This window comes from Alternaria rosae (genome assembly GCF_020736505.1).
Source record: "Alternaria rosae strain MPI-PUGE-AT-0040 chromosome Unknown BKA58scaffold_4, whole genome shotgun sequence".
Taxonomy (NCBI): domain Eukaryota; kingdom Fungi; phylum Ascomycota; class Dothideomycetes; order Pleosporales; family Pleosporaceae; genus Alternaria; species Alternaria rosae.
Window position 1 is genome coordinate 734,953 of NW_025763573.1, and position 11,948 is coordinate 746,900.

Below are 11,948 nucleotides of genomic sequence, written 5' to 3' on the forward strand. Positions count from 1 at the left end.
ACCCCGTTCCGCATCCCTATATCTTTGGAAGATGGTCAGACGAGCGCGGTCATGGTCGAGCAGATCCGGATCTCTCGTGAGCGCGTTATTGCTGATGTGTATATGAGCTGCAATGTCGAGCATAATTCGCCAGACAGCATGGAAGCTTGTTGGTATTCTTTTTGCTATGCAAGGCGGTGGACCCTGGGTCGATCTCTTGGCGCCGTCACGCGATCTAATCTAATCTTATCTGATCAATCTCATCTCCGCAGAAAAAGTTCTGGTCGCGTCCGCGGCTGCAACTCCAGCCAGTCGATGCTTGCGCCCCAGTCGTCCTTTCCCAACCCACACCAAACATGGCAGGCCCCAAGGTACAGCAAAATGCCAGCAGCGGCCCAGTAGTCAAGCGCCAGAAAAGACGGGATAGCGAAAAGCACGTCGCATCGCAGGTCCGCCAGTCCAAGATATTTGCGCCATTCCGAGTAAGCTTCCACAGCGCGACAAAGCACTTGCGCACAACTGACGACATGACAGACCGTTGGCCTTGTTTCGCCTACAAGTGTCCCCTTCACAGCGCTCCCACTCGGCAAGACGACCTTCCAGATCACTACCTCGGTCGGCCGCTCTCTCCAAACGTACGACCTCAAGCGCGGACTCAATCTCGTCTTCATAACTCGACCGCAAACCCCCGAGGAGATTACTGCAACAGTAGCATGGAACAAGGTCGTCTTTGCAGCTTGGTCAAGCTACAAGAAAGAAGACGAGTGCGGCGTGTGGGTATACCAGCGCGGGAAAAAGATTGATGAGCTAGAGATACCACGGGGCAGCATACAGCGCATCAGGAAATTGGTCGTTCTCGGAGAATGGATAGTAGGATGCGGCAAGAACAAGATCGAGGTTTGGAGGACAGCTACCCGCGAGCACTACACAACACTCCACGGCGCATCGTCCAGTGACCTCTCGGGTTGCATCTGCAATATGCCCACATACCTGAACAAGATATTTGTGGGCCGGGAAGACGGGTCTGTCGAGATTTGGAACCTCAGCATTGCCAAGTTGCTATACACGCTTCTCCCACCAGCCGCAGACTTCGGCTCTGTGACCGCCCTACAGCCGACGCCTGCTTTGTCCCTCCTCACTATCGCATACAAGTCCGGCCCAATTACAATCCACGACATTCGTGCCGACAAGGAGGTTATGCGCCTGAACACAGGTGGCTCGCAGAGATACCCAGTGACATCAATCTCCTTCAGGACCGACGGACTGGGTGCTGGCGACGATGGTCGTGAAGACGGCGTCATGGCGACAGCCAGTACTCACAGCGGCGACATTACCTTCTGGGACCTAAACAAAGGTGGTCGTAAGACCGGTACTCTGCGTGGAGCTCATGGCCCACCCCCGGCTGTCAGTGGAGGTGTAGGTGGCGGCATCAGCAAGATCGAATTCCTCGCTGGACAGGCTGTGATTGTGTCGAGTGGCTTGGACAACTCTTTAAAGACATGGATTTTCGACGAAACGCCCTTCTCGCCCCTACCGCGCATCTTGCATTCCCGTGGTGGCCATGCTGCGCCAGTTTCGACTCTTCGCTTCCTCCCCTCCAATTCAGACGGCTCCGACGATGTCGGCAAATGGCTTCTTAGCTCGAGTCAAGACCGAAGCTTGTGGGGCTGGAGTTTGCGACGCGACGGGCAAAGCACAGAGCTCAGCCAAGGTGCTCTCCAGAAGAAAGCGAAGAAGATGGGCCTCTTGAACGGAAACGCCGAGACTTCCAAGCACCACATCAAGTTGGAAGACCTGAAAGCGCCAGCCATCACATGCATGGCTTGTTCTCTCAACCGCGACGGCGGCATGGGCGCCATGCCTGGCGTAGCTGGCATCTGGACTAACTCATCCAAGGTCAAGGGTCAGGACAAGAAGGCCACAGAGGTCAACATGACTGGATGGGAGAGCATTGTCACAGGGCACGCTGGTGACAAAACTGCGAGAACCTGGTTCTGGGGGCGCAAACGTGCTGGTAGATGGGCTTTCGAGACAGGCGACGGTACTGAAGTCAAGAGCGTCGCAATCTCATCCTGCGGCACGTTTGCTGTGATTGGTTCCGCTGGTGGCTCCATTGACATGTACAACCTGCAGTCTGGTCAATTCCGTCGCAGATTTCCCGCTCGCCTCACTCCAGCGGAAGCCAAACAATACAAACTCCGACAGTTGCAAGCGGACGAGGCTATGGACTTTGCAGATGACTCCCCACGGAAGTTTGCAAAAGGCGAAGGCAAACACAAAGCAGCTATCACCGGTCTTGCTGTGGATGGCCTGAACCGTACGCTGATAAGCTGCTCTGATGATGGCAGAATCAAGGTGAGCAACGATCTCTCCTACCACTGATCAATACTAACTCATTTTCAGTTCTGGGACTTTACTACCGGCATATTACTTCACGAGATCGACTGGTACCCAATGACAAAGATTCACGGTCTACGCTACCACCGAAACAGTGATCTGATAGCACTGAGCTGTGACGATGGCTCAATCCGTGTATTGGACATTACCACCAAGAAACTCATTCGAGAGCTATGGGCATCGAAGTCCCATGCCGCGTTGCAGACTCTCGACTACACATTTTCAAGCGACGGCCGATGGATCATTTCTGCAGCCTCTGACTCTACAGTCAGGGTATGGGACTTACCGACGGGCCATCTTATCGACGCCATGAAACTTCGCCGAAAGTGTAACACAGTGGCCTTTTCACCTTCGGGCGAGTTCCTCGCTACCGGACTGGATGGCGAGGTTGGTGTGCACATTTGGACAAATCGAACACTCTTTACCCATGTATCAACCCGCCAAATAACAGAAAATGATGTTGTCGAAGTGAATGCGCCGACAGCATCTGGCGAGGGCGGTGTCGCCGTAGTTGACGCTGCGACCCAAGAGCAGGCAGAAGACGAAGATCAGGACGAAGTTACAGTGCCGGTCATGGACCAACTCAGCGACAAGATCACAACGCTCAGCTTGGTCCCGAAGTCTCGCTGGCAGACACTGTTGCATCTCGATGTGATCCGTGCCCGCAACAAGCCCAAGGAGGCCCCCAAAGCGCCAGAGAAGGCGCCTTTCTTCCTCCCGTCCCTTGGTCAGAATCAAATACAGGGAGCAGATAACACTGCTCTCGCACCACTCGACCAAGACCCCAAATCTCGCATCTCCAGCTCCGCGCTTGCCTCGCGTTCTAGTGCCGCCACGGCTACTGATGTGTTCAGCCGTCACCTTGCACATGCGACCGAGACTGGCGAATATACACCTCTCCTGACTCATCTCTCTTCCCTCCCTCCATCGGCCGCTGACATCGCAATTCGCACCCTTGACACGACGGAGCCTTACACGGAGCTACGAACGTTCATCGAGGCATTGACTGCGAGACTTCAAGAACGTCGAGACTACGAGCTGGTGCAGGCTTGGATGAGTGTGTTCCTCCGACTACATGGAGATGTTGTTGTCAAGGACCCTGAACTCGTGGGTGAATTGAGGAAGTGGCAAGAGGAGGCGAAGAGGGAACGAGAAAGGGTCGGTGGATTAGTAGGATACAGTGTTGGTGTGGTCGGATGGGTCAGAAGCGCAAGATAGACTTCTGGTTGCATTTACATGTACAGCATATTTCGCAGCTGTCGCCTTGTTCTTGGTGTACGAGTTGACACAGAACCAATAATTACGGTACTGCTTGCAGTTTCAAGTTTAGAGGCTTTTAATGCTCCGCAGCATGACTTCGGTCGTATTTCAGACGTATCTTGCCCCACTGTTGTCTAATGTAGAGCAGGTGTTGCGCCCGCCACAGATATTAAAATCTGGGCAGCCAAGGCTTCCGCATCCAGCACTCCCCATTTGGCTTTCAGCGCAACTTTTTCATCACATGGCTGTTAGTCTGCAGTAGCACTGTGCCTCATCCAACAGTGACTCTCGAACCCATCGTGCTTAGACCACTCTGAACGCCATGGCAGGGCTGAATCTCAGGAAAACGGCTCCCAAACGACCGAGAATTGCCAATGAGAGCTTCGATCTCTCAGAGAATTTCTGATAGGGTTTGATGTTTCACATGGCTGCCTGAGTTGCCCGGTCTACATACACGTTATGGAAAGAACGCGATGCGGTTCTGATCTACGAGCTATTGCAGATATATGGTTGTCCAGCCACTACTGCGAGTTCTATTACCTAATTTCACGAGATATTCATCAAACGAACTTGAGCTCGTGATAAATATCGGGCAGTGTTGTACGTGTAACGTCGATATGACCCGCTCTGCAAGGTACATTCTCCACCATGACATCACGGCAAAATACATCATCGCGATGACACAAATTGATCGCGACAGGAACTTCTTACCCCTCATACTCACACTCACAGACCCTTCACTACTCTTACTTTCAACCCAAACACAACTACTACTACACCAACCAAACCTTACTCACATACTTCATCATGCCTCGCAACGGAGACGGATCCTCAGACAACGGCCCCATTGAGGTCGGCCAGAACGCTGTCCACGGCGCCTCCGGAGACGTACGTACTCTTACCTACCATCGCACATCTCAGGCTGGAGACTAACAGATACCAGTCAACTATCGAGCACACCAAGAACAACGTCGCTCCCATGCCTGAAATCGAGAAGGGCGAAGGTACGACTCGGCTGCCCCACCTACCCCTCTCCGCATCCCAAGCTCTTCAAAAAGACAATAACGAAGGAAGAAAACATGACTGCGAAAAATGCAAGCACTGACACGACGCAGCTATCGAAGGCATGAACGCCTCCGGCGGCGGCGACACACCAAAGGCAGGCCACACCGGCCAAGGCGCCCCCGCCACGGACTCGAACAAGCCCGCGCCTGTCGACCAAGTCACCAAATAAGCTATCACCATCAGAGCGAAGAGCGACAAAAGCGCGCTCGGCCTCTAGGGAGACATCCCCGGTACCAGCAAGGGGCCTGGCTAGCTAGCTAGTAAAGCAAAGCAAGGGAGTAACATCTACAAGGACAACGGACTTTTGCGAGTAACATCAGTAGTTGCGTTGCATTGCATTGCATTGGCAAGCGGCGGGGGCCCCTCAGATAGCTACGAAAGTAACGAATGGAAGTCAAATAACTCAGAGATGATCTTCTGAAAAAGCATGCGGTTCTAGATTCCTGTGTTGGTGGGGCAAAACGCGGTGTGAATTCTCGTGCCGTGTACATGCTGTTCCTTCTCCATGCCATGTTCCCTGCGACGCCAAAATGGTGTTGAAGACTTAGTAGAGTCCTGCTAAGCGAACACCGATAAGCTTCACGCACATTTGCAGGAGGCCAATTTTTTTTCCTGGTCTTCGTCCGTATGGACACGGGACGAGCTGGGCCGTGTAAAGACTACCCCGTTCGTATTGACGGAGTTCGCGGAAGTCAAACATCCGTAACGGCCTATGAATAGCACTGTGGTACGTATTCCGGTCACGTCATTAGGCGACCTAGGAACAAGTTGGTTCTCATGTCATCGTGGCTGCTGGGCAAGTAGTTTTGAGTGGAGGCGGCTGGCGTCAGCCTGCATGCGAAGTCAGTCTCGCCTCAGCTGAGCCGGAGTCCGAAGTGGAGGGTTGGGATGCTTAGCGTGGGAAGCTGGAAGGGGGCAGAATCGTGGAGAATCGGTGGCCTGGTGGAGCGGCAGTGGGGTACCTAGGTACTCAACAAAAAGCACATGTGAGAGGGTAAAGCATCAAGAAATGTGAGGAGACATCACGATGGGAGGAAGTACTGTGAATGGTAGATCGTGGTATTTGGCTAGATAAAGGCACCAGCCCTTGGTGAATTTTGTCCGCCATAGCCTATCCAGGAAGCGATATCCAGAATGGTTACCAAGTCTAAAACGAAACTGTTGCTACAAGAGTGTACACGCTCATGACGCCGTCCGACGCCCGGTAGTGATGCCACACTCCATGTTTTCCCAACCCAGTGCCCCTGTTAACCTCAATGACCGAACCTTACGCCGACCCAATTGTCTAGGCCTGGAAGACCTCATCATTCGTGATCCACAGCCACCATCCACCAACTCGGTTTGCTTCTTCGCCCCCTTGGTGGATCTCTTGATGGCGTCAGTGCTAAAGCTGTCCCGCTGCGAGGGCCTCGTCGCTAACCGAAGTTGCGCCAGAGGCACTCTGCAAGTCGTTGAACTTTGCATCAAAGCCGTCAAGAAAGCCGTAAGAGTTTGAGTAAGAACCGTGGTCAAAGGATGTTGGACCGAAGGCATCGACTGAAGAAGAATCGACCATGCTAAAAGTGGGTTCCATTGGGGCAGTCGTTGTTGGACTGCACTTTGGGAACGGGTCGAAGTCGAAGAAGTTCTCCATGACGACAGACTTTTCGTCGACTGGAGCGTAAGGTTGAAGAGAGAGAGGTAGGCCCAGGTCGCCCGTAGAGAGGCCCCCGAAGTCGACTGACACGGCAGGTCGCACAATATCGCGGCAGGATATTGTGTCGAGTCGAATTCGGGAGAAGCCTCAAAGCTTGATGGGGGAGTCTCAGGCTGGCACGATGAGTCACGGGGTGAGTCCATCGAGTCCATTGACTCTGGGCTGGGGAAGGATGTGGGGATTTGCGCGGGGCAGATGGTGTCGAAGGTATCGCTGGGTGGTGTAGCGAGGTCGAAGACAGGTTGAGGTGCTTCGCCGGGGTACTTGGAGCGGTAGAATCTCAACTCGGCCTCCATCTCAGCCATCCTTTGTTTGTAGGCTTGCATGTTGGCCTCGAGCTCGTCCTTCTCGGTCTGGAGGACTTCGTATTCTTGACGCTTCCGTTCGCGGGAGTTGTGGGCGGCGAGGCGGTTGCGCTTTACACGCTCGATACGTCGTTGCTCCTTTTCGTCCTCAGTCTTGGCCCGCTTCCGTGGGGGCAGGCTGGTCTTGGGCTCGGGGAGCACCTGCCCCCACGACTTGCGCTTCTTGACGGGTTTTGAGCCATTGCTCTCGGGTGCAGGCGTTTGTGATGCCTCCGAAGAGTTGGACGAATGGTGTGCGGGTGAGGGTGAGTGGTCGTAGTTCTCGATCATCTCCATCTTGATAGTAGTAGGCATGGCCTCGACTGATGGTGGGGGTAGAGGCGTGGAAGTCATGACGGAGTTGTTGATTGTTTGAGAAAAGAGACTAGAGTCGAAGGTGTACTGAGCCATGGTGAAGTCGATGTAGGATAGAGCTATGAGTGGGCATAGTGGGTGATTATCACTGGGACCCGGGCTGTGCGGCGTTGAGGACAGGTGGCATCTACGGACCCTTTAATAGGCAGCTGCCAAGCGCACTTCTGGACCCCTTGAACGCTTGCCCGCATCGGGGCCGAGCTAATTGTGCCCACTTCGACACACGCCCCCCTACGCTAGGAACTCAGCCATCAGCCGCGGGCCGTCCATCGTTTCACTACCCAAGTCAGGGGAGTGTGTTGCAGTCGTCTTACAGCTGCCCGGATTTCGTTCCTGTGTCGCTGTGCCGTCTGCACAAGTCTCAGATGACGGCGCCGCTACTCCACGGCTTTCTGCCCCCTTCTGAAGCAGGCGTAAACGGCCTCATCCAACTCCGACGTGCAGTCGAGGCGTAGCACAAGCTGATATTAGCCTTCTCACCGACCCACCTGTATCACTCGCTGCACCTCAGTGGCGACACGAAACAAGTTGAATGTAGCATGTCGTAAGATGCCGTCAGCCATACCCAATACGCCCTTACGCCGCGCTGCATCCATCTCCCTACGGATCATCTTCACAGTCACGCACACCCCCCAAATTATTGCGTGCAATATGCTCGTATACATCACCCACGGCACGTGTAAATGAAGGTCCGAAGCCATTCCTTCTCGAAGCATCTGCACCCCATAGTTGCAATCTATTTGGCCGCGTCGCTAAGCATTCCACCCACACATCTTCATATCCCCACACAACCGTGCAATCTACAACCACCTTCCATAGTGCGACCTACGGCCGGAAGATTTGCGCAACCTGGGGTAAAGTTCTTTTGTTTGTGGAAGCACCGGGAATGTGCATAGAAGCTCAGCCTTAGCTTCCTTTCTTTATTGCTGCTCCAAACTGAAGCGTCACACGAGGCCCTTGGTTTCCGGCTTTATTCAAGCAAAGGATCCCTGGTGGGTTTCTGGCTGTTTCCGTTCGGACTTCACGAACATGTGAGACGGAGGCTCTCCGGTGGTAGTAAGAAATTGACAAGCCGGTGGTTCGTTGAGCCGCACCCATCGTTATGCGGCACCGAGATTACTTTTGCCTTATCGTCGTCTGGTTGTCCCATTGTCCGTTGCCGCTACGCAATGGACTGAATGCGCAGGAATCCAGTCTCGAATAAAGACGGGCTACGTAATACTGGGCTAGCGTCTCGAGCGTGCTTCGTCGTGGGCAACGCACGCTGCTCCACCGACCGACTCGTCACCGTTTCAGGCACCAGAATTCGGACCTATCGCATCGGAGCCGCCTCCAATCCAACGGTCCAGATCTTACTCGTCACGTCCTTGACTCAGTACATGGGATCTCTACCTCAGTACATAATACTACCGCCTACACGGTATGCTCCAATCGCCTGCATAGGACTGCGTGCGGTTCTGATTAGTATTTCCATCGAGCAAATGTCTTCTGTTCATTACAGGATAACATACTGGTGTCGGCTGACCTCCACGAAGCCAATACGGCACGATCCGTGAGGCGAAAAGGGGAGCATGCCCACGACACCCGTGATATTATTGCCCCCTAGGTAGCTGTCTCAGTACCAGATCATGACAGCAATAATACTGTCGCCTACGCGTCGTCGTTCAATGCGGGCCACGCAATAGCGACAACCAAGGAGCTTATGGACAAACCAGCCCCCGTGAATATCGAACCTAATAATCATAGAAAAGCCGATCTAGGCATCAACTGCTACATCGAGAACATCGCTGCCACATACACATTGCCAGCAACTATGCTAGGCATCATCATAGAAATCTCTTTGTCACGCGTAAATTTTCAGGACGTAGCATGTAACAAGTAATCAACACAACCAAGAATTCCATCACAGTGGTCTTCGTCATCACCATCATCATGTATGCCTATGTTTCAAGTGCAGTGTATAATTTCGAGATCCTGAGCATTGATGCCTTGATCACTTCGACAAGCGTTTGTATGCCGGATGGTCGTAAAGCAAGCAGCGTTAAACTGCTGCCTATCTCAGCTCGATCGTCGAGAGATGATGTAGATGAATAGTGGCCCAGCAACACGCTCAAAATACCCATGAAGTAAGTGGGAGTTACCTAGGGCAATCGCCAGACTCAGCATGAAGAGCAAAACGATGGTCAAGCATGCCCGTTCAGCTTGGACACTCGAGCATGACATATGGTCCTTGCCTTCGCCAGATTTAGGTTACTGGGACGAGGTAGCTACTGGTCCAGCCTCCCTACCCTGCATCACGATGCTAAGAACGAGACCACACAGCCACCCTTGCGGGCATGTACCGTGACTTAAGTACAGAGGTCTATATGCATCAATCTGATGTATAGGAACAAGATATCGTGGTCGAACCCAAGGCTCGTTCATGTGTAGAATGCGTTGGCATATCAAAACGATTTGGGCTCATCACTGCTTTTATGAGCAAAGGATGATGATACTACGATTTTCTCAAACCCGTACACACAAAGCGTTTCAAATATCGACTGACAAACCGGGACATGCTGCGTGCAAATGCGGTCAATTGCTGTCGTATGATATCGAAAAGGCATGCACGACTAGGCAGTGCACAAGCAGATGGTGGAAGATACATCATCATTTCTCTGTCAAGGAGCACCTGGTGCTACACCTATGGTCATGGTGGAGCTCTAACATAAACGCAGTGCGCTAGTCGAATAGCGACATGACGAATAATGAATTGAGAACGCGCCAGAGGAGAAGAATTGATAACCACGACCGATGAGGCTGTTGATGTCAAGAAGAAGCATATACTGCGGTGTATCGAGTCGTGCCCCCAGCCTCAAATATGGAAACTATTTTTACATCGTTCGCCAAATCGCGCCGTCCTGGAATCAGTCGTGGTATCTAAAGAAATTATGTGAGCACAACAATTATGGGACATCAATCTGGTTTGAATGTCTCAAACCGGAACGCCCACGAAACCAATCTTCGGTTTCACTCTCGCACCATCAGTGCTCTCTCCACCCCATTGACTACGCCACTCTTGTTCTTCAGCCTTGATCTGCTCAAATGCTTGTAGTTCTTCGGGCTTCATGTTTGATTTGTCCTCGTCGTCCAGGGCCGGTAGGCCGTTGGTGCCGACATCAACGAAGTCGCCGTCGGGCCCGGGTATGCCTAAGCCGGCGAAGGGAGGCTGTTGGAAGACTGAGTCGACCACAAGATATTTGCGACGAACGAGTGGAGGCACATCCATCTCTTCTGCAGGAACCTCCTCCCAACGTGCATGGGTTGGTTGTGTGACCTTGGGATAACACATCAGGTTGGTGTGTGGATCGTAGACGCCCGTGAGATTTGCTTTTCGTAGCCTGGAGAGGTTCGAGTTGAATCGACTAGAATGTGTCAGTCCTGCTGGTCATCAATAGCGTAAGGGAGTTATGCATACCTTGCAGCGCGACCATGCTCGAATTGCCAGTTGGCAGAAGTAATGTTGACCTTCCGTTTTCCAGGTGCAGGCTTGCCATTTGCAGTTGGCACGCTGGGCACACCGGTGTGGTAGACACTACTGGCACCATGCCAAGCCACGTACTGGTTCTTGTTGTACGGCTCCCCTGGAGGTGGAAGTCTGTCGTTGGGGTCTGCAAGCTCTCCCGCGACCGCGCCGCTTTCCTTTGCTGCTGTAACGTAGTAATCGTCGATGACCCTCTTGCCACCGATGATGATGCGCGCGCCAAACTCGCGGAAGACGGATCGTGCTGTGACGACACCGATGGCACGACCCTTGTAGGAATGAGGGATGATGTCGCGGTCGATCAGGTCCCTTTTCTCGGCGTCGTCGATGATGATCTTGTAGAGCTTCATGTGTTTGGTGAAGAACAGATAACTATCCCTAAACCCACAGCATCGAGCCGGTTCAGTCGACAACATGTACTGTCTGTCGCCCCTGCCCTTGATGGTGAATATGCGCACACGGTAGTCTCGTCCACCCATGAGGTTACCCAGTTTGTCGACCTTCTGCTCGCCCTCTTCATCCTCTGGTAGGTCAACCTCATCGTTGACTACGTCCATCATGTTGCCCTCTTTGTCTATGGGAACGCGCGTGGTATGCGACGGCCCTCCTTTTGGTGGCCTTCCTCGACCTCCGCCAGACGGCCGTCCCCGCTTGCGCTTGACGGGTGTGCCGCCTTCAGAGTTGTCGGGCTCGATGACGTTCCAGTCCGGTGGCCTGTTCTTAGGAGGGCGACCAAGACGCTTCTTGCGCGGAAATGGCTGGATGACTGCTGGAGACGGCGAACGCTCAGAGGGCGCGGCTTCCTCATCGCTTCCCTGGGCTGCTGATTCGGCATCTTCTTCCTCTTCTTTGGGTGTGTCGGCGCGCGATTCTGGTGCATCTATCATATCCTCATCGCTGTCCTGCTGGGGTGTTGCGCTGCGAACAGGTGTGCTGCGACGCGCTGCAGCTCGCGATGGGCGGCCGCGCGCCATTGTGGCTGGTCGAAAACGACGTTGGTGTGGCGCAGATGAAGCTGGCGACAGTTATCGCGCTGTGTATTAGCGACTCCAACTTCGAAGTTCGGATGCAAATTGGGTGAAGGGCGGTGTCGGTGGTTAGCGATGCTCTTGCACTCCAGGAATGCTAACGACCGCGACGTGAAAGAGCTAAGCAAGGGTCCCGCGCACGGCCCGCAGCCATCACGTGCAAGCTTAAGCCAGGCGTTTTCGTCAACGCCTTCCCCAGACTGAAAGTACATTTCCAATACCTCACAAGTGGCCATCGTTGGTGCGTCGGTGCATCGAGTGATTATACCCATTGCGGCAAT

At 53.4% G+C, this 11,948-nt stretch overlaps 4 protein-coding genes across 4 annotated transcripts; 2 read left to right on the forward strand and 2 right to left on the reverse strand.

The window, feature by feature from the left end:
• The first annotated feature begins 240 nt into the window (after positions 1 to 240).
• On the forward strand, positions 241 to 3,861 carry BKA58DRAFT_419828 (WD repeat-containing protein 36). Its single transcript, XM_046172726.1, has 3 exons — positions 241 to 461; positions 514 to 2,334; positions 2,383 to 3,861. Exons 1-3 carry the CDS (start codon positions 336 to 338, stop codon positions 3,592 to 3,594), a joined length of 3,159 nt encoding a protein of 1,052 aa, XP_046025969.1. The 5' UTR covers positions 241 to 335; the 3' UTR covers positions 3,595 to 3,861.
• A 582-nt stretch (positions 3,862 to 4,443) lies between these two features.
• BKA58DRAFT_438501 (uncharacterized protein) lies at positions 4,444 to 4,870 on the forward strand (the record flags this gene model as incomplete). Its single annotated transcript, XM_046173593.1, has 3 exons — positions 4,444 to 4,524; positions 4,580 to 4,640; positions 4,752 to 4,870. The coding sequence occupies 3 exons, from the start codon at positions 4,444 to 4,446 to the stop codon at positions 4,868 to 4,870; spliced, it is 261 nt and encodes an 86-aa protein (XP_046025970.1).
• A 1,215-nt stretch (positions 4,871 to 6,085) lies between these two features.
• Positions 6,086 to 7,152, reverse strand: BKA58DRAFT_410502 (uncharacterized protein; the record flags this gene model as incomplete). Its single annotated transcript, XM_046172226.1, has 2 exons — positions 6,086 to 6,354; positions 6,426 to 7,152. The coding sequence occupies 2 exons, from the start codon at positions 7,150 to 7,152 to the stop codon at positions 6,086 to 6,088; spliced, it is 996 nt and encodes a 331-aa protein (XP_046025971.1).
• A 2,461-nt stretch (positions 7,153 to 9,613) lies between these two features.
• Positions 9,614 to 11,748, reverse strand: BKA58DRAFT_428584 (chromatin remodelling complex Rsc7/Swp82 subunit-domain-containing protein). The gene is made up of 2 exons (XM_046173017.1): positions 10,574 to 11,748; positions 9,614 to 10,520 (listed from the first exon to the last, which is right to left on the reverse strand). The coding sequence occupies exons 1-2, from the start codon at positions 11,611 to 11,613 to the stop codon at positions 10,091 to 10,093; spliced, it is 1,470 nt and encodes a 489-aa protein (XP_046025972.1). The 5' UTR covers positions 11,614 to 11,748; the 3' UTR covers positions 9,614 to 10,090.
• Between the last annotated feature and the right edge of the window lie 200 nt (positions 11,749 to 11,948).